General features: G+C 42.8%; 2 protein-coding genes across 2 annotated transcripts; one reads left to right on the forward strand and one right to left on the reverse strand.

The window, feature by feature from the left end:
- Nucleotides 1-811: 811 nt before the first annotated feature.
- On the reverse strand, nt 812-6,717 carry nt5c1bb (5'-nucleotidase, cytosolic IB b). Its single transcript, XM_034313698.2, has 6 exons — nt 6,476-6,717; nt 4,427-4,594; nt 3,684-3,813; nt 3,306-3,428; nt 1,500-1,684; nt 812-1,396 (listed from the first exon to the last, which is right to left on the reverse strand). The coding sequence occupies exons 1-6, from the start codon at nt 6,584-6,586 to the stop codon at nt 1,031-1,033; spliced, it is 1,083 nt and encodes a 360-aa protein (XP_034169589.1). The 5' UTR covers nt 6,587-6,717; the 3' UTR covers nt 812-1,030.
- LOC113525043 (cilia- and flagella-associated protein 251-like) lies at nt 6,704-10,980 on the forward strand. Its single transcript, XM_053242051.1, has 2 exons — nt 6,704-10,597; nt 10,888-10,980. Exons 1-2 carry the CDS (start codon nt 9,266-9,268, stop codon nt 10,978-10,980), a joined length of 1,425 nt encoding a protein of 474 aa, XP_053098026.1. The 5' UTR covers nt 6,704-9,265.
- The last annotated feature ends 8,686 nt before the right edge of the window (nt 10,981-19,666 follow it).

Genomic DNA, 19,666 nt, shown 5'->3' on the forward strand with positions numbered 1-19,666 from the left:
CCATCCTGTTCCAAACGATATGTAAACTACACTAAAAAACAGCATCATTTTCAGGTCTATTTTGTAAAAACAGTAAAAAAAAAAACTTTTTAAAGTAAACTCAGATAAGTGCACTAACTTTCATAATTGTTATCAAATATAAACCCAAAGGTTTCTGGTATACCTTGAAAAATATTTCCTATTGAACTAAAAACTGCAGCTGCCATTTATAAAACACTACAGCGGAGAGCCATGATATACTGTCTATACTCTAAATATATTATTTTATAAAATAAAATATTATATTATAAACCACCTTATAAACCACCATAACAAGTTAAACAGAACTGAGAACATCAACCGAATCAAAAATACAGACCATAATAATCAGAGAAACTGTCAAATAAAACAAACCTGTTTAAATATTTTCAGCATTAGAGATGCAGCGATATTAAACGTTTTATTAAACCAGATTAATCAACTTTTTGTTATTGTCAATTCGCAATTTGTTAATGTTAAGGTTACACTAGAAAGCTAAATGTAACCATGGTAACCACCTCTGACGTAACCATGGTAACCACCTCTGACGTTTTACAGACACAGACGTGACTGCTTAAAGAAAATGTTTCCTGCGAGGCAGACGGCTGACTTACATTTATAAACAACCTAACCCCGCCTCCATCCAAACCACGCCCCCACCCTAACCCCGCCCCCATCCTAACCCCACCTCCATCCTAACCACGCCCCCATCCTAACCCCACCTCCACCCTAACCACACCCCCATCCTAACCCCACCTCCATCCTAACCACGCCCCCATCCTAACCCCACCTCCACCCTAACCCCGCCCCCATCCTAACCCCACCTCCATTTTCCTCTCCTAAACTCAGATTAATCAGATTTCTGTTCAGATAAAATATACAGCAAACTGTAAACTTGTTCATTGAAATGTTTGTTTGATTAATTGATTGAAGTGCTCCTTATAAACCAAGTGATGGAGATTAATAATCAGTCTGTACCCTTCTGATCCTGAACCTCAGCGTTCTCACCCTCTCACTTCTGTTTTTCCGGCTGCTCGATCAGTTTTCCTTTGTGATATTTCTGTCCAATCCCATAAGGCACGTGAGCAGCGATGGTGCCGGTCTCCGTGGCTCCCTCAATGTGGAACATCTGATCATCGAAGAAGATGTGTGGTTTGATCTTCTCCAGGAGAGGACCTTTGGGAGCCCCAGCGAGGAAGAGTGCCTCGTCGATCTCCAGTCCCCAGCTGCGCAGAGTTTTTAAAACTCGAGCTCCAGAACTCGCCGCACTGCGCGCCGTCACTAGGAACGTACGGATCGGGCAGTTCATCCTCTCATTCTTAGAGTAGAACTTCCTCTGCAGTTTCCCCAACGCTTCCAGGAAACACTTCAGAGGACCCTGTGGAACGATACAGATAATGAAATCTGCTAACACCTTGCTAATGTAAATAATATACACCAATCAATAAAGATTATGTAGAGTTTATTTTTTGTAATCAAACCTGAGCAAGTGGTTTGTTCACATTTGCCTTCTCATGCTCAAAGAACTCATCGAGTCCTTGCTGTTTCACGATGATCTCTGACTCGTCTGAGAAAAGCACAGCATCGCCATCAAAAGCTACTCTGAGCTGAGATTCACTCAACTCCATCTTCTTACCCGGAGTAAACAGGGTGGCCGCTGCGATGCCTTGTGGACAGATGGACAGAAATAGACATAAATACTGGACATTTAGATGGAAGTAATTTGTCACCTGTACAAGAATAGAACAGATACACTATATGGCCAAAAGTATGTGCACCCCTGACCGTCACACCCATATGTGCTTGTTGAACGTCTCACTCCAGATTTATTCCCCGTGTGTTTGCTGTTATAATGAGCTCCACTCTTCTGGGAAGTTTTCCACTAGATGTCGGAGCGTGGCTGTGGGGATTTGTGTTCATTCAGCTACAAGAGCATTAGTGAGGTCAGGCGCTGATGTTGGGATGTCGAGGAGGTCTGGGGTGCAGTCGGTGTTCCAGTTCATCCCAAAGGTGTTCAGTGGGGTTGAGGTCAGGGCTCTGTGCAGGACACTCGAGTTCTTCCACTCCAACCTTCATACACCATGTCTTCATGGAGCTCACTTTGTGCACAGGGGCATCGTCATGCTGGAACAGGTTTGAGCCTCTTAGTTCCAGTGAAGAGAAACTGTAATGCTACAGAATACAAAGACATTCTATACAATTGTGTGTTTCCAACTTTGTGGCAACAGTTTGGAGAAAAAACACATATGGATGTGATGGTCAGGTTTCCACAAACTTTTGGCCTTACAGTGTAGATAGTTATGGAGTAGTTCCTTTATTGGCCAGGTTCATCTGCAGATATTACACAGGAGTCTGTCAAAATTTATCACCAAATGCTCAATGCTCATCAAACTCAGTGAACAGATCTGAGGGAAAAGATCAGACAAAGAAAGATCCTAAACATCCCCAAGAACGGTACAAAAAATACTAAGGCCAGGAGGATGGGAATGATGGGAATGAAGAACCATCTTGTGGACCCACCACCTGTGAGATGAAGGGTGGAGGTAAGGTGAAGTGCCAGTGAGGCAGCAGACATGTGATGGTAAGACTATGACCAAACAGACCCTTGCAATAGAAAACAAAAGTCCAAGTATTTCTCTTGTTTCCTTCATAAAGGTCCAGTTTGGTAAAAAAAAAAAAAAAAAAAAAAAAAAAAAATCTACAAGCTGAAGCTCTGGTTCCTGTTCAGTCCTCAGCATTCACTTCAGAATTCTACAACAATTCTACAAATATGAATCTGTATGAGCAACTGGTTAGATTCACAGAGTATCAGGCAGCAGATTCATCCCAGGACTGATGGAACCTTTAGGGAATTACAGGAATTAGATGAAACTGGGTTTTTTCTCCGTAATGTTCATTAGCAGAGATGTGTAATAGAAGGTGAACAGTCCAAACTACAGCCAGAAGGATTTCTAGTTCTCAGCAGAACTCTGTGACATATCGCCTTTAAAAAATCCATGAAAAGAGCAACACTTAGTGAGTGAGGCAAAATCCCAAATATGGAATGTTTTATCCTCATACAAAAAAGAAAATCATACTACGCTGTTCCACTACTAATACAGGAGAGCTGCATACAGCAATAGACAGAAAATACTATATAATTAAAAATAAATTAGTTACTTGTAAAGCTATATTAAAATAATAATACAGATACTGACAGCAGTGAAAACCAGATCTGACTTAGTAAATGCAATCAGTTATGTGATTGATTATGTGATTGATTATAGATCAGTGTCTCAGGTCCTCACCCTCCTCGATGGCGTCCTTCACTTTCTCCGGGTCTTTAGACAGGTACAGGTTTGTCATGTATGCCTTCAGGTAACCGACTGGACTCTTACCTCCCGTCATACAAAACCTCTCAATCAGCAGATCTGTTCTCACACACACACACACACACTTTACATTGTGACATTTCATAAAATACACTCAGCACACATTCACGATCATAATGTAATAATTCTGTATGGAAACCTGAAAGAGTTTTATATTTATTAAGTTATAGCTTTATGCAGGCAATAGTGAGCAGACGAACACGTAGGAAACATTAACATCTCTGATTCATTATAACCTGTTATAACTGTAGTAATTAATGTTGTTATTATGATATTGATGATGTCATCCTGTACCGTAGTGATTGATGGTGTTGATTAGCCGCACCCCCACCTGGGCGTGGTTATTAGTCATTAATACGATATCAAACAGCTCCTCACTCTCGGGGTACAGCTCCCTCAGACGAGCGTTCACCGTCATCAACGCCTGCAGGCACAATCAATCAATCAATCAATCAATCAATAAAGTATTACTACTACTTGTAATGGGCAGTGAGTTATGGCATGGATGCAATTACAGAAACTCAATGTGCCCAAAATCACTGAAAAGGCTGGTAGTGGAGGTCAGAACACAGACAGAAGGCAACACACCAGAATGATCCACATCCTCAAAAACACGCAAGAGATAAAACCAGGAAACACTACACACACAACTGAAAGTGGTAAATAAGACTTCAAACAGTAAATACACAGCAAGACTTCACAAATGGACAAAGACTTGGATCAATGAGCTAACACAGTACAGGTGAACACAATCAGATAACACACCAATGACACGACTAGAACAGAAACAAAAACACATGGAATTCAAAACAAAACAAACAAGAGCAGTGCTCGTCGCTATGTGTGTTAAATAAGAGATTGAGTTGACATCGCTGTGGACTTCAAACATCACATTTCTACCCAGAATGCATTGCTGCAGCAGTAATTTGGTGAGTCAACAGAATTTTTTTTAAGAATTTTGTAGTGTGTTAGACTGAAGTATGGAACATGGCACAACGGTTGAACAGGAGCACACACACACACACACACAGTGTGACCTTGACGAAGGGGAAGGCAGCTCCAGGTTTGAGAGGTTGGTTCTCGTGCTGTTGGTTGTAGCTGACGTACTGCTCCAGTCCTTTCTCCTCATAGATCTTCCTCTCCTCCACCATGTTGAACAGAGTCCGAGACGAAACAGCAATCGTAATCGCAGTGCACGGCTTCGGCTGGGGAACACACACACACACACACACACATCAGAAAAACATCATGCTCATCAAGAGTATATACACAGATAATAACTGATAATAAGATCCACAGATAAGGGACCCAGTTGCAGGTGTTAGAATTTTATTGTGTGATAAAATGGTTTGATCATTAGGGATAAATATATATTAATTTATATCTGTATTTCTGTAAAGCCGCTTTGTGACAGTGTCCATTGTTAACAGCGCTATACAAATAAAACTGAACTGAAGTGAACTGACTTCTCACATCCTGACATTTTTGGGTTTAAAACACTGATCAGGTTTGTCATTAATGATGACATTAGACATTAGAATTAAATGTGTTATGTTTCTGACACAGAGAAAGTCATTCACGCTTGTATTTCCTCTAGACTTTCCTCTCGTGCTTGAACTGTCGGTCGGTTGCTCAACTTCAAACTGTACAGAACTGAATCCAAACAAAGCGCTCAGCTCATATCAGCCTCCTTACACTGGCTACCTGTGAGCTCCACTATCTATTTTAAACTTCTTTAATGACTTACAAAGCTTTACGTGGTCTTGCCCCTGAATACATTAGTGAGTTGTTAACGCTCTAGTCTCCTGCTAGACCTTCAGGTCATCAGGCCCGGGTCTGTTAGCTGTTCCACAGTCTCCCTCTCAGTATCAGATCCACTGCTTCAGTCTCTGCTTTTTAATCCAATCTGATAACGTTCTTTTATATGAAGGCGTTCCTTGATAGTTAACCTCTGACTCACTTTTATAGCACCTCAGTTTTGCATTTTAGCACGTTCTGCTATTCAGATTTCGAGTGTCAATTCTTCTTTTCTTTTTATCTTTCTATTTTTACTGTGCTGCTTATCCTACTCAGGGTCGCGGGGAGCCTGGAGCCTGGAGCCTATCCCGGGGAACTCGGGCACAAGGCGGGGACACACCAACCCATCACAGCGCACAATCACACACACATTCACACACTACAGACAATTTAGAGATGCCAGTCAGCCTGCAACACATGTGTTTGGACTGGGCGAGGAACCTGGAGCACCTGGAGGAAACCCCTGAAGCACGAAGCACAGGGAGAACATACAAACTCCACACACACCGCGCGGAGGCGGGAATCGAACCCCCAACCCCGGGGGAGTGAGGCAACAGCGCTAAACACTAAGCCATCACACCCCATAATAATTCAGCTATTAGATTAGATTGGTTTATAGATTAGATTAGATTAGATTAGATTAGTTCCACACTGTCACACTGAGGCAGGAGATATACAGTGCTCCTGAAGGTGCTGTTTAACCATTTCATTTTATACTGTCCATTATAATAATAATAATAACAGTAACAACAATAATAAGAAGAAGTAGTTATATAACTGAGGGGTGTGTGTGTGTGTATGTGTGTGTGTGTATGTGTGTGTGTGTGTGTGTGTGTGTGTGACTCATCTCCTCGGTATTTCCTGGTTATAAATGAAATGTTCACAGAAAGTAAGGAGCAGAAAATTTCAGCAGAAACAGAGAAGTTTTATTAAAAACGTTCATTAGAGTCAGATAAACAGTGTACAGAGTGTTAGCTGAGTACAGTACTGATGACACTTCCGCTTCCTCTCTCTGTAACACACACACACACACACAAACACACACACACACTCTTACACTCCGGGTTTCATTGCAAAGTTTTACACACTCACGCTGGAGTAACTGAAATAAACTCCGTCTGTAGTGTGTGTAAACACCTCAGTGTGTGAGCGAGGATGTGAATAAAGGTGAATAAAGGTGAATAAAGGGGAATAAAGGTGAATAAAGGGGAATAAAAGGGAATAAAGGTGAATAAAGGTGAATAAAGGTGAATAAAAAGGAATAAAAGTGAAACACAGCTGTCACTCACAGGTCTGGGTTTTTTACTCTTCAGGTTGTTGAAAAACGCTTTGGCAGCTTCCCAGTCCTTTTCCGCTTCATCTCCAATTTTCACCGACGATTTCTCTCCTGTTTCACTCATTTTACTGCTTACTGCTGTTCCAGAGAAATAAAACACGACCAGAGCTTCACTTCCCTGAGAGAGAGAGAGAGAGAGAGAGAGAGAGAGAGAGAGAGAGAGAGAGGAGGGCGCTGGCTCAGGAAGTAAACTGAAATGTGTTCATGGCGAATCTGCTACACTGAACACCAAGACAAACATTAATGCAGCCGTTCATATACAGGCTTTAAAGCTGCACTGAGGAGCGTTTTAGTCATTATAATATACACTCACTGTCCACTTTATTAGGAACACCTGCGCATTCCTGCAGGTCTCTAATCAGCCAATCATGTGGCAGCAGCACAGTGTATAAACTCACCAGGTGAAGAGCTTCAGTTAATGTTCACAGCAAACATCAGAATGAAGAAGAAGTGTGATCTCTGTGACTGTAACCGTGGCATGGATGCTGGTGCCTGATGGGCTGGTTTCAGAAGCTGCTGATCTCCTGCAGGGATTTTCACGAGTTTACACAGAATGGTGCGAAAAACAAAGAACCACTGAGTGAGCAACAGTTCTGTGGGTGGAAACACCGTGTTGATGAGAGAGAACAACGGAGGATGATTAGACTGATTCCAGCTTCCAGTAACTCAAATAATCACTCTTTACAACCGCGGTGAGCAGAAAAGCATCTCAGCACAACACATCGAACCTTGAGGTGGATGAGCTACAACAGCAGAAGACCACATCAGGTTCCTCTCCTGTCAGCCAAGAGCAGGAATCTGAAGCTCTCATGGGCACAGACTCACAGAAACCGGACAGATGATGGTTAGAAAAAAAACTTTTTTCTTTTTCCAGTCTGCAGCTGTCCAGTTTGGGTGAGTCTGTGGATGTACAGTGTTTATGACTGACTCCCAGCAGCCCTGTAAATCACATGACTCTACCATGTGCCCTGTTTCATGTTTTCCGTTATTAGAACCTGTAAAGGTTCTCTGTTTCCCCTGTGTGGCGAAGCTTCTGCTGTGTTCTACCTGTCATATGCGTGTGATTCAGTTTTCTAGCTCATGATTGGACATGTTCATGATTCTTCTTTCTGATTTGTTTGTTTCTTTTGTTTACTTCGATAAATCGCCTGCACTTGCATCCACTCCATTATCTGACATTATTATTATTGTTTACTGCTGAATTGTGATTGGTCCAAGTAGTTCCTTCCACCGAGAGCTCAGATCTCGTGTTACTGGGACAGGAAATAAAGTGGGTGGAGTTTCAGAGTGTGCGCACTTCCACAGGCTGGATATGAATTATAAATGTCTTATCCAGTTTCACAGACAAAAACATGCATCATTATTAATTCACCTGTGAGATGGAGTTTCAGCAGGAGGTGTGTGTGTGTGTGTGTGTGTGTGTGTGTGCGTGTGTGTGTGTGTAAACTGCTCACCATGTCTCCCGCTTAACCGCTCACATTTAAATAAGCATGCCCCACTTTCTCCTCCGATTACATACACACACACTCACACACACACACACACACACACACACAGGACTATCATGCTAGCACTTCCAAATGCTATATTCCCAGTGCTCTATTCCCAGTGCCCTTTACTGTATGTTCTCAGAACTCTAATTTTCCGAGCTCCAGACCTTTGCCGACCCAGTGACCCCAAACACGACTTTAGGAACCCGTTTATTTAGGCATTACCATGTTAGCATGTTAGCGTGATCAGCATGGCTTAGAACAGGGTAGTTGTACAGGATGGCACTGTGTTGTGTGTGTGTGTGTGTGTGTGTGTGTTTGTGCATGTATGGAATATAGAACAGTATCAAGTTAAACATATGAATTATTAAAACACACACACACGCACACACACACGCACAGAGGGAAGGGAGACAAGCGAGTTCTACACTCACCTGTACAGGTAAATCTTCGAGCGTTTTACAGCTCAAACATACAGGACAGGAAATAAACCCGTGTGTCTGAGAGCGGAGACGTGTACCGTGCTGTGTTTGTGTGGGACACAACTGATATGTCTGGATGTGTTTATGATGCAGAGGTGCTGAGGTTTGTCTTACTTCATCATAATAGAGCTACTATTTCTATTTGTGTTATCCACTTCTGTGTGTGTGTGTGTGTGTGTGTGTGAGATGCTGACGGTTCTATCTCGTTCCTACTCTCACTATGTCTTTACTAGCTAGCTATTTCAATGTACTATTGTCTATGACATGCTGTGCGTATGACAAATAAAATGACTTTGACTTTGACTAAATCACCCCAATCATCAGCTCACTTACGTTATAGTTACAGCGAGTTTATTACCATGTTGAAATTTGAAAGTAGCATATATTTTTGCATTTACTGTATATTTGTTAGTTGATCTAGGTTACTTTCTTCCCTAGATAGTGTCCTCACTAGAACTTAAGCCATTTTGAGGCTTTGTTTCTCTTCCTACTGGAATGTCAGACATTTTAGGATCCCAAACCCTAGAGCCTTTACATGTTATTAGTTGCTGAGGTTTGGCTTCATGCTAGCATTTTAGTTACATCTTAGCATATGCAAATTAGCATTTATTGTTGGATTTAACAATTTGCATGCTTATTATTGCAATTATCACTTAACTGAACATGGTGTTCCTCACACAGTTCCTCATCAGTGGTGTGTTAAAACATGATAATTTCTACATAAGGAATTAACATGAGGTGAAGAAGGAGTCACGAAAAGACACTGAGTCAATGGCGTTCTTCAAAAGTTTCCAGGACAGCCTGTCCTCCGTGTCCGTCTCTTCCATCCTGGACTCTGTGTCCAGCACTGTCTCGAGCACGGTGGACGGTGTGAGGACGGCAGTGAGCGATGTGACGTACACGGTGAGCGACCAGCTGACGGAGCAGGTCAACCTCATCATCAACAAGAAGCAGGGTGAGGATGAGGACAAAGGGAAAAGAGATGAGGGCGAGGCTTCCTCCGAAAAGGACTCAGACAGCAGGACGGGAGCAGGGGGACGAATAAACTCAAAGAGACAAGCTTATGCAGATGAGGAGGAGGAGCGACGGGAGAGAGAGAAGCAGGAGCAGGAGCGGAGGAATGAGGAGGAGCAGTGGGAGTGGTGTTATGCTCCATCTAAAGGCTGGTACCGCAAACGCAGAGACCCAAACCAGACAGACACCAGTGCACAGAGACAGGCAGAGAAACAGTGTAATAAAGAGGAGAGGACAGGAGCGAGTGGACAGCTGTCCTCCTCTTACAGAGACATGAACTTGCAGAAAGTAACAGCTGTAAAGATGGAGAATAATGACAGAGGACAGGAGGACACCATCTGTAAGACCAGTGCTGAGACAGCAAACTGCAAGGATACTGGGACAGAACAATGTCCAAAATCCAACAACGACCAGACAAATGGACACGCCCAAGATGGAGCCACCCAAAACAGAGCCGCCCAGAACACAGCCACCCAGAACGGAGCCGCCCAGAACGGAGCCGCCCAGAAAGGAGCCGCCCAGAACGGAGCCGCCCAGAACGGAGCCGCCCAAGACGGTGCTGCCCAGAATGGAGCCGCCCAGAACACAGCCACCCAGAACGGAGCCGCCCAGAAAGGAGCCACCCAGAAAGGAGCCACCCAGAACGGAGCCGCCCAAGACGGTGCTGCCCAGAATGGAGCCGCCCAGAACACAGCCACCCAGAAAGGAGCCACCCAAGACGGTGCTGCCCAGAACGGAGCCGCCCAAGATGGAGCCGCCCAGAACGGAGCCGCCCAAGATGGAGCCGCCCAGAACGGAGCCACCAAAGATGGAGCCGCCCGGAACGGAGCCGCCCAAGATGGAGCCGCCCAAGACGGAGCCGCCCAGAACGGAGCCACCCAAGATGGAGCCACCCAAGACGGAGCCGCCAAAGATGGACATGCCCTAGATGGACATGCTCGAGATGCACACGCCCAAAACAGAGATGCCCAAGACAGAGACAAGACTCAGTCAGACGAGAGGAGGAACTCCACGTCTCCTGAACCCAAACAGAACACCGGTATCTGTGTGTCTGTCTGCATACCTGTCTGGTTGGCTATCTATCTGTCTGTATGTATATCACCCTGTCTGTCTTTTTATCTGTCTGTGTGTCTGTCTGGTTGGCAATCTATCTATGTTTCTACCTGTATGTCTACATATCTATTTATCTCTGTACCTGTCTGTCTCTTTGGATATCTGTTTGTCCATATACTTGTCTGTCTGTCTATCTGTCTGACTGTATATCTTCCTGTCTGTCTGTCTGCTTGACTATATCTGTCTGTCTCTCTCAGACAATACTGTCTGTATATCTATCTGCCTCTCAGTGTCTGTGAACCTGTCTGCTTCTGTGTGTACATCAGTATCTGTCTGTCTACCTGTCTGTCTCTACCTGCATGTCTCTCTCAGACTGTATGATGGATGATTATGTGATCAGTTCCTCTGTGCTCCTGTAGGGGGTGGAGCTGCTGGGGGTGGAGCTGCTGGGGGTGGAGTTGCTGGGGGTGGAGCTGCAGAGAGTAGTGGTGTGGAGAGACTGTTACCTGAGGATGGAGACAGTGAAGAAGGTGCGACAGGTGGAGCCACACTGACACTCCTGTTTTAAATGAGTTTAGATTGTAGTTTAGGAGGCAGATCTCCTTTTGCTGCCATGTCATGCTAATGCTAATGCTAATGCTAACACTAACACTAACACTAACACTAATGCTAATGCTAGTTTCCTGCATTCCCAGGCAGCAGCAGGTCAAGAGGCTCAAGTGTCCTGAAGGACCAGCAGGATGAGGACAAAGCCACGGGGTCACAGGATCATTTAGAGGTCACGGAGGTCAGTGGGGACAAGAAGGACACAAGGCGCTCCTTTAACAAAGATCGCTTCCGCCGCTGTACTCTCCTCTGAGGCTCCGCCCACTGGCCAGCCTGTCCAATCAGGGACAATCTGGCAAAAACCCACCCTCATCCATGGAGATAAAATACATGATGGGTGAAGCTTAGAGGATCAAACTGACATCTTCATGACATCATCACATTGCTATGAAGTATGCCGTGATCATTATGATGGATTTTACATTACGGATAGAAAAAAAGTGAGGCATCCAGTCACATCAAAATAGTGTCTATCAAGATGTCCGCCATGCTCCTGCTCTGTCATCATCAAAACAGAGAAGAGCACTTACACACTCTGTACAGAACACAGATGTTTAAATGAGGGAATAAAAAGAGTTGAAGAAGAAGAGAAGTGAGTGAATGAGTCAGAGATGATTTCCTCACCGATGTTAGCGTGAACAGAGATCAGTGGAGTGAAGAGACGACGATGAGGCTCGTGTTTAAACGCCGCGAGTGACTTTTACCTCAGGTGATGAGACAGAGACTGATGTGGATGAAGCTGAGAATCAAAGTGAGAACTCACTTCCTGTTGTAAACTTATCGTTCTGCACAATTCAGCAGTGACGCTGTTTTTCCACCAGTAGATGAGGTTATAAGTGTAGAAGTTATAAATGTAGAAGTTATAAATGCAAAGGCTATAAATGTAGAGGTTATAAATGTAGAGATTGTAAAAGTAGATGTAAGCATTGTGTCTTTCAGTGGAACTGGAATTAAATATTTCAATGTGATTTTCTCTCTTTTCACTTTAAATTTAGACTTTAATGTTAGAACTTTATTTCTGACTGAGAAACACACAAAAGAGAAACAGATTTCAGTTGAGTGTGTCGTTTTCACAGTTATATAAAGCAGAAAATGACTAAATGTTACCGTACAAAGAGTTTTCTCAGGACAACACACAAATAAATCAGAGTGATGTATTCTAACACACTTCTTCAGGTTTCTGTACGGAGTGTGAGGTGTTTATGGCACAGAGTGTTTATGGCGCAGGGTGTATATTGTTTGCCGTGTTTATGGTGTGCAGTGTTTATGGTGTGCAGTGTTTATGGTGTACAGTGTTTATGACGCAGGGTGTTTATGGTGTGCAGTGTTTATGGTGTAGAGTGTTTATGGTGTGCAGTGTTTATGGTGTACAGTGTTTATGACGCAGAGTGTTTATGGTGTACAGTGTTTATGGCGCAGGGTGTTTATGGTGTACAGTGTTTATGGCACAGGGTGTTTATGGCACAGGGTGTTTATGGTGTACAGTGTTTATGGTGTACAGTGTTTATGGTGTACAGTGTTTATGACGCAGGGTGTTTATGGTGTACAGTGTTTATGACGCAGGGTGTTTATGGTGTGCAGTGTTTATGGTGTACAGTGTTTATGACGCAGGGTGTTTATGGTGTACAGTGTTTATGACGCAGGGTGTTTATGGTGTACAGTGTTTATGGTGTACAGTGTTTATGACGCAGGGTGTTTATGGTGTACAGTGTTTATGACGCAGGGTGTTTATGGTGTACAGTGTTTATGGTGTACAGTGTTTATGGTGTGCAGTGTTTATGGCGCAGGGTGTTTATGGTGTGCAGTGTTTATGGTGTACAGTGTTTATGACGCAGGGTGTTTATGGTGTACAGTGTTTATGGCGCAGGGTGTTTATGGTGTACAGTGTTTATGGTGTGCAGTGTTTATGACGCAGGGTGTTTATGGTGTACAGTGTTTATGGTGTGCAGTGTTTATGGTGTAGTGTTTATGACGCAGGGTGTTTATGGTGTACAGTGTTTATGACGCAGGGTGTTTATGGTGTACAGTGTTTATGGTGTAGAGTGTTTATGACGCAGGGTGTTTATGGTGTACAGTGTTTATGGTGTAGAGTGTTTGTGGCGCAGGGTGTTTATGGCACAGGGTGTTTATGGTGTAGAGTGTTTATGGCACAGGGTGTTTATGGCACAGGGTGTTTATGGTGTACATTGTTTATGGTGTAGGGTGTTTATGGCACAGGGTGTTTATGGTGTAGAGTGTTTATGGCGCAGGGTGTTTATGGTGTACAGTGTTTATGGTGTAGAGTGTTTATGGCGCAGGGTGTTTATGGTGTAGAGTGTTTATGGCACAGGGTGTTTATGACGCAGGGTGTTTATGGTGTACAGTGTTTATGGTGTAGAGTGTTTATGACGCAGGGTGTTTATGGTGTAGAGTGTTTGTGGCGCAGGGTGTTTATGGTGTAGAGTGTTTATGGCACAGGGTGTTTATAGTGTACAGTGTTTATGGTGTAGGGTGTTTATGGCACAGGGTGTTTATAGTGTACAGTGTTTATGGTGTAGGGTGTTTATGGCACAGGGTGTTTATGGTGTAGAGTGTTTATGGCACAGGGTGTTTATAGTGTACAGTGTTTATGGTGTGCAGTGTTTATGGCACAGGGTGTTTATGGCACACCCTGTGCCATAAACACTGCACACCATAAACACTGTACACTATGGTGTACAGTGTTTATGGTGTACAGTGTTTATGGTGTGCAGTGTTTATGGCACAGGGTGTTTATGGTGTAGAGTGTTTATGGCACAGGGTGTTTATGGTGTACAGTGTTTATGGTGTACAGTGTTTATGGTGTAGTGTTTATGGTGTACAGTGTTTATGGTGTAGAGTGTTTATGGCACAGGGTGTTTATAGTGTACAGTGTTTATGGCACAGGGTGTTTATGGCACAGGGTGTTTATAGTGTACAGTGTTTATGGTGTAGGGTGTTTATGGCACAGGGTGTTTATAAATGTAGAGGTTATAAATGTAGAGATTGTAAAAGTAGATGTAAGCATTGTGTCTTTCAGTGGAACTGGAATTAAATATTTCAATGTGATTTTCTCTCTTTTCACTTTAAATTTAGACTTTAATGTTAGAACTTTATTTCTGACTGAGAAACACACAAAAGAGAAACAGATTTCAGTTGAGTGTGTCGTTTTCACAGTTATATAAAGCAGAAAATGACTAAATGTTACCGTACAAAGAGTTTTCTCAGGACAACACACAAATAAATCAGAGTGCTGTATTCTAACACACTTCTTCAGGTTTCTGTACCGAGTGTGAGGTGTTTATGGCACAGAGTGTTTATGGCACAGAGTGTTTATGGCGCAGGGTGTATATTGTTTGCCGTGTTTATGGTGTACAGTGTTTATGGTGTGCAGTGTTTATGGTGTGCAGTGTTTATGGTGTACAGTGTTTATGGTGTACAGTGTTTATGACGCAGGGTGTTTATGGTGTACAGTGTTTATGGTGTGCAGTGTTTATGGTGTACAGTGTTTATGACGCAGGGTGTTTATGGTGTACAGTGTTTATGACGCAGGGTGTTTATGGTGTACAGTGTTTATGGTGTACAGTGTTTATGGCGCAGGGTGTTTATGGTGTACAGTGTTTATGGCACAGGGTGTTTATGGTGTACAGTGTTTATGGTGTACAGTGTTTATTGTGTGCAGTGTTTATGGCGCAGGGTGTTTATGGTGTACAGTGTTTATGACGCAGAGTGTTTATGGTGTACAGTGTTTATGGCACAGGGTGTTTATGGTGTACAGTGTTTATGGCACAGGGTGTTTATGGTGTGCAGTGTTTATGGTGTACAGTGTTTATGACGCAGGGTGTTTATGGTGTACAGTGTTTATGGTGTACAGTGTTTATGACGCAGGGTGTTTATGGTGTACAGTGTTTATGGTGTACAGTGTTTATGGTGTACAGTGTTTATGACGCAGGGTGTTTATGGTGTACAGTGTTTATGGCACAGGGTGTTTATGGTGTACAGTGTTTATGGTGTACAGTGTTTATTGTGTGCAGTGTTTATGGCGCAGGGTGTTTATGGTGTACAGTGTTTATGACGCAGAGTGTTTATGGTGTACAGTGTTTATGGCACAGGGTGTTTATGGTGTACAGTGTTTATGGCACAGGGTGTTTATGGTGTGCAGTGTTTATGGTGTACAGTGTTTATGACGCAGGGTGTTTATGGTGTACAGTGTTTATGGTGTACAGTGTTTATGACGCAGGGTGTTTATGGTGTACAGTGTTTATGACGCAGGGTGTTTATGGTGTACAGTGTTTATGGTGTACAGTGTTTATGGTGTACAGTGTTTATGACGCAGGGTGTTTATGGTGTACAGTGTTTATGGCGCAGGGTGTTTATGGTGTGCAGTGTTTATGGTGTACAGTGTTTATGACGCAGGGTGTTTATGGTGTACAGTGTTTATGGTTTACAGTGTTTATGGCGCAGGGTGTTTATGGTGTACAATGTTTATGGCACAGAGTGTTTATGGTGTGCAGTGTTTATGGCGCAGAGTGTTTATGGCGCAGGGTGTTTATGGTGTACAGTGTTTATGGTGTACAGTGTTTATGGTGTAGAGTGTTTATGGTGTAGAGTGTTTATGGTATAGTGTTTATGGTGTACAGTGTTTATGGTGTACAGTGTTTATGGTGTAGTGTTTATGGCACAGAGTGTTTATGGTGTACAGTGTTTATGGTGTGTAGTGTTTATGGTGTACAGTGTTTATGGTGTGTAGTGTTTATGGTGTAGTGTTTATGGCGCAGGGTGTTTATGGTGTACAGTGTTTATGGTGTACAGTGTTTATGGCGCAGGGTGTTTATGGTGTAGAGTGTTTATGGTGTAGAGTGTTTATGGTGTACAGTGTTTATTGAGTAGTGTTTATGGTGTAGTGTTTATGGTGTACAGTGTTTATGGCACAAAGTGTTTATGGTGCAGGGTGTTTATGGTGTAGTGTTTATGGTGTAGTGTTTATGGTGCAGGGTGTTTATGGTGTACAGTGTTTATGGTGTACAGTGTTTATGGCACAGAGTGTTTATGGTGTACAGTGTTTATGGTGTACAGTGTTTATGGTGTACAGTGTTTATGGTGCAGGGTGTTTATGGTGTACAGTGTTTATGGTGTACAGTGTTTATGGCACAGAGTGTTTATGGTGTACAGTGTTTATGGTGTGTAGTGTTTATGGTGTACAGTGTTTATGGTGTGTAGTGTTTATGGTGTAGTGTTTATGGCGCAGGGTGTTTATGGTGTACAGTGTTTATGGTGTACAGTGTTTATGGCGCAGGGTGTTTATGGTGTAGAGTGTTTATGGTGTAGAGTGTTTATGGTGTACAGTGTTTATTGAGTAGTGTTTATGGTGTAGTGTTTATGGTGTACAGTGTTTATGGCACAAAGTGTTTATGGTGCAGGGTGTTTATGGTGTAGTGTTTATGGTGTAGTGTTTATGGTGCAGGGTGTTTATGGTGTACAGTGTTTATGGTGTACAGTGTTTATGGCACAAAGTGTTTATGGTGCAGGGTGTTTATGGTGTAGTGTTTATGGTGCAGTGTTTATGGCGCAGGGTGTTTATGGTGCAGTGTTTATGGCGCAGGGTGTTTATGGTGTACAGTGTTTATGGTGCAGTGTTTATGGCGCAGGGTGTTTATGGTGTACAGTGTTTATGGTGTACAGTGTTTATGGTGTAGTGTTTATGGTGTAGAGTGTTTATGGTGTAGAGTGTTTATGGTGTAGAGTGTTTATTGAGTAGTGTTTATGGTGTACAGTGTTTATGGCACAGAGTGTTTATGGTGTACAGTGTTTATGGTGTACAGTGTTTATGGTGTAGAGTGTTTATGGTGCAGGGTGTTTATGGTGTACAGTGTTTATGGTGCAGGGTGTTTATGGTGTACAGTGTTTATGGTGTACAGTGTTTATGGTGTACAGTGTTTATGGCACAGAGTGTTTATGGTGTACAGTGTTTATGGTGTACAGTGTTTATGGCGCAGAGTGTTTATGGCGCAGGGTGTTTATGGTGTACAGTGTTTATGGTGTACAGTGTTTATGGCGCAGAGTGTTTATGGCGCAGAGTGTTTATGGCGCAGGGTGTTTATGGTGTACAGTGTTTATGGCGCAGAGTGTTTATGGCGCAGGGTGTTTATGGTGTACAGTGTTTATGGCACAGGGTGTTTATGGTGTACAGTGTTTATGGTGTACAGTGTTTATGGCACAGAGTGTTTATGGTGTACAGTGTTTATGGTGTACAGTGTTTATGGTGTAGAGTGTTTATGGTGTACAGTGTTTATGGTGTACGGTGTTTATGGCGCAGGGTGTTTATGGTGTACAGTGTTTATGGTGTACAGTGTTTATGGTGTACAGTGTTTATGGCACAGAGTGTTTATGGTGTACAGTGTTTATGGTGTACAGTGTTTATGGCACAGAGTGTTTATGGTGTACAGTGTTTATGGTGCAGGGTGTTTATGGTGTACAGTGTTTATGGTGTAGAGTGTTTATGGTGCAGGGTGTTTATGGTGTACAGTGTTTATGGTGTACAGTGTTTATGGTGTACAGTGTTTATGGCACAGAGTGTTTATGGTGTACAGTGTTTATGGTGTACAGTGTTTATGGTGTGCAGTGTTTATGGCACAGAGTGTTTATGGTGTACAGTGTTTATGGTGTACAGTGTTTATGGCACAGGGTGTTTATGGCGCAGAGTGTTTATGGTGTACAGTGTTTATGGTGTACAGTGTTTATGGTGTACAGTGTTTATGGCACAGAGTGTTTATGGTGTACAGTGTTTATGGTGTACAGTGTTTATGGCGCAGAGTGTTTATGGCGCAGGGTGTTTATGGTGTACAGTGTTTATGGCACAGAGTGTTTATGGTGTACAGTGTTTATGGTGCAGGGTGTTTATGGTGTACAGTGTTTATGGTGTACAGTGTTTATGGCACAGAGTGTTTATGGTGTACAGTGTTTATGGTGTACAGTGTTTATGGTGCAGGGTGTTTATGGTGTACAGTGTTTATGGTGTGCAGTGTTTATGGCACAGAGTGTTTATGGTGTACAGTGTTTATGGTGTACAGTGTTTATGGCACAGGGTGTTTATGGCGCAGAGTGTTTATGGTGTACAGTGTTTATGGTGTACAGTGTTTATGGTGTAGAGTGTTTATGGTGTAGAGTGTTTATGGTGTACAGTGTTTATGGTGTACAGTGTTTATGGTGTAGTGTTTATGGCACAGAGTGTTTATGGTGTACAGTGTTTATGGTGTGTAGTGTTTATGGTGTACAGTGTTTATGGTGTGTAGTGTTTATGGTGTAGTGTTTATGGCGCAGGGTGTTTATGGTGTACAGTGTTTATGGTGTACAGTGTTTATGGCGCAGGGTGTTTATGGTGTAGAGTGTTTATGGTGTAGAGTGTTTATGGTGTACAGTGTTTATTGAGTAGTGTTTATGGTGTAGTGTTTATGGTGTACAGTGTTTATGGCACAAAGTGTTTATGGTGCAGGGTGTTTATGGTGTAGTGTTTATGGTGTAGTGTTTATGGTGCAGGGTGTTTATGGTGTACAGTGTTTATGGCACAGAGTGTTTATGGTGTACAGTGTTTATGGTGTAGTGTTTATGGTGTACAGTGTTTATGGCACAAAGTGTTTATGGTGCAGGGTGTTTATGGTGTAGTGTTTATGGTGCAGTGTTTATGGCGCAGGGTGTTTATGGTGTACAGTGTTTATGGTGTACAGTGTTTATGGTGCAGTGTTTATGGCGCAGGGTGTTTATGGTGTACAGTGTTTATGGTGTACAGTGTTTATGGTGTAGTGTTTATGGTGTAGAGTGTTTATTGAGTAGTGTTTATGGTGTACAGTGTTTATGGCACAGAGTGTTTATGGTGTACAGTGTTTATGGTGTACAGTGTTTATGGTGTAGAGTGTTTATGGTGCAGGGTGTTTATGGTGTACAGTGTTTATGGTGTATAGTGTTTATGGTGTAGAGTGTTTATGGTGTAGAGTGTTTATGGTGTAGAGTGTTTATTGAGTAGAGTGTTTATGGTGTAGAGTGTTTATTGAGTAGTGTTTATGGTGTACAGTTTTTATGGCACAGAGTGTTTATGGTGTACAGTGTTTATGGTGTACAGTGTTTATGGTGTAGAGTGTTTATGGTGCAGGGTGTTTATGGTGTACAGTGTTTATGGTGCAGGGTGTTTATGGTGTACAGTGTTTATGGTGTACAGTGTTTATGGCACAGAGTGTTTATGGTGTACAGTGTTTATGGTGTACAGTGTTTATGGCGCAGAGTGTTTATGGCGCAGGGTGTTTATGGTGTACAGTGTTTATGGTGTACAGTGTTTATGGCGCAGAGTGTTTATGGTGTACAGTGTTTATGGTGTACAGTGTTTATGGCGCAGAGTGTTTATGGCGCAGGGTGTTTATGGTGTACAGTGTTTATGGCACAGGGTGTTTATGGTGTACAGTGTTTATGGTGTACAGTGTTTATGGTGTACAGTGTTTATGGCGCAGAGTG

Source organism: Pangasianodon hypophthalmus, chromosome 19, assembly GCF_027358585.1.
Source record: "Pangasianodon hypophthalmus isolate fPanHyp1 chromosome 19, fPanHyp1.pri, whole genome shotgun sequence".
In the NCBI taxonomy this organism is placed as follows: Eukaryota; Metazoa; Chordata; class Actinopteri; order Siluriformes; family Pangasiidae; genus Pangasianodon; species Pangasianodon hypophthalmus.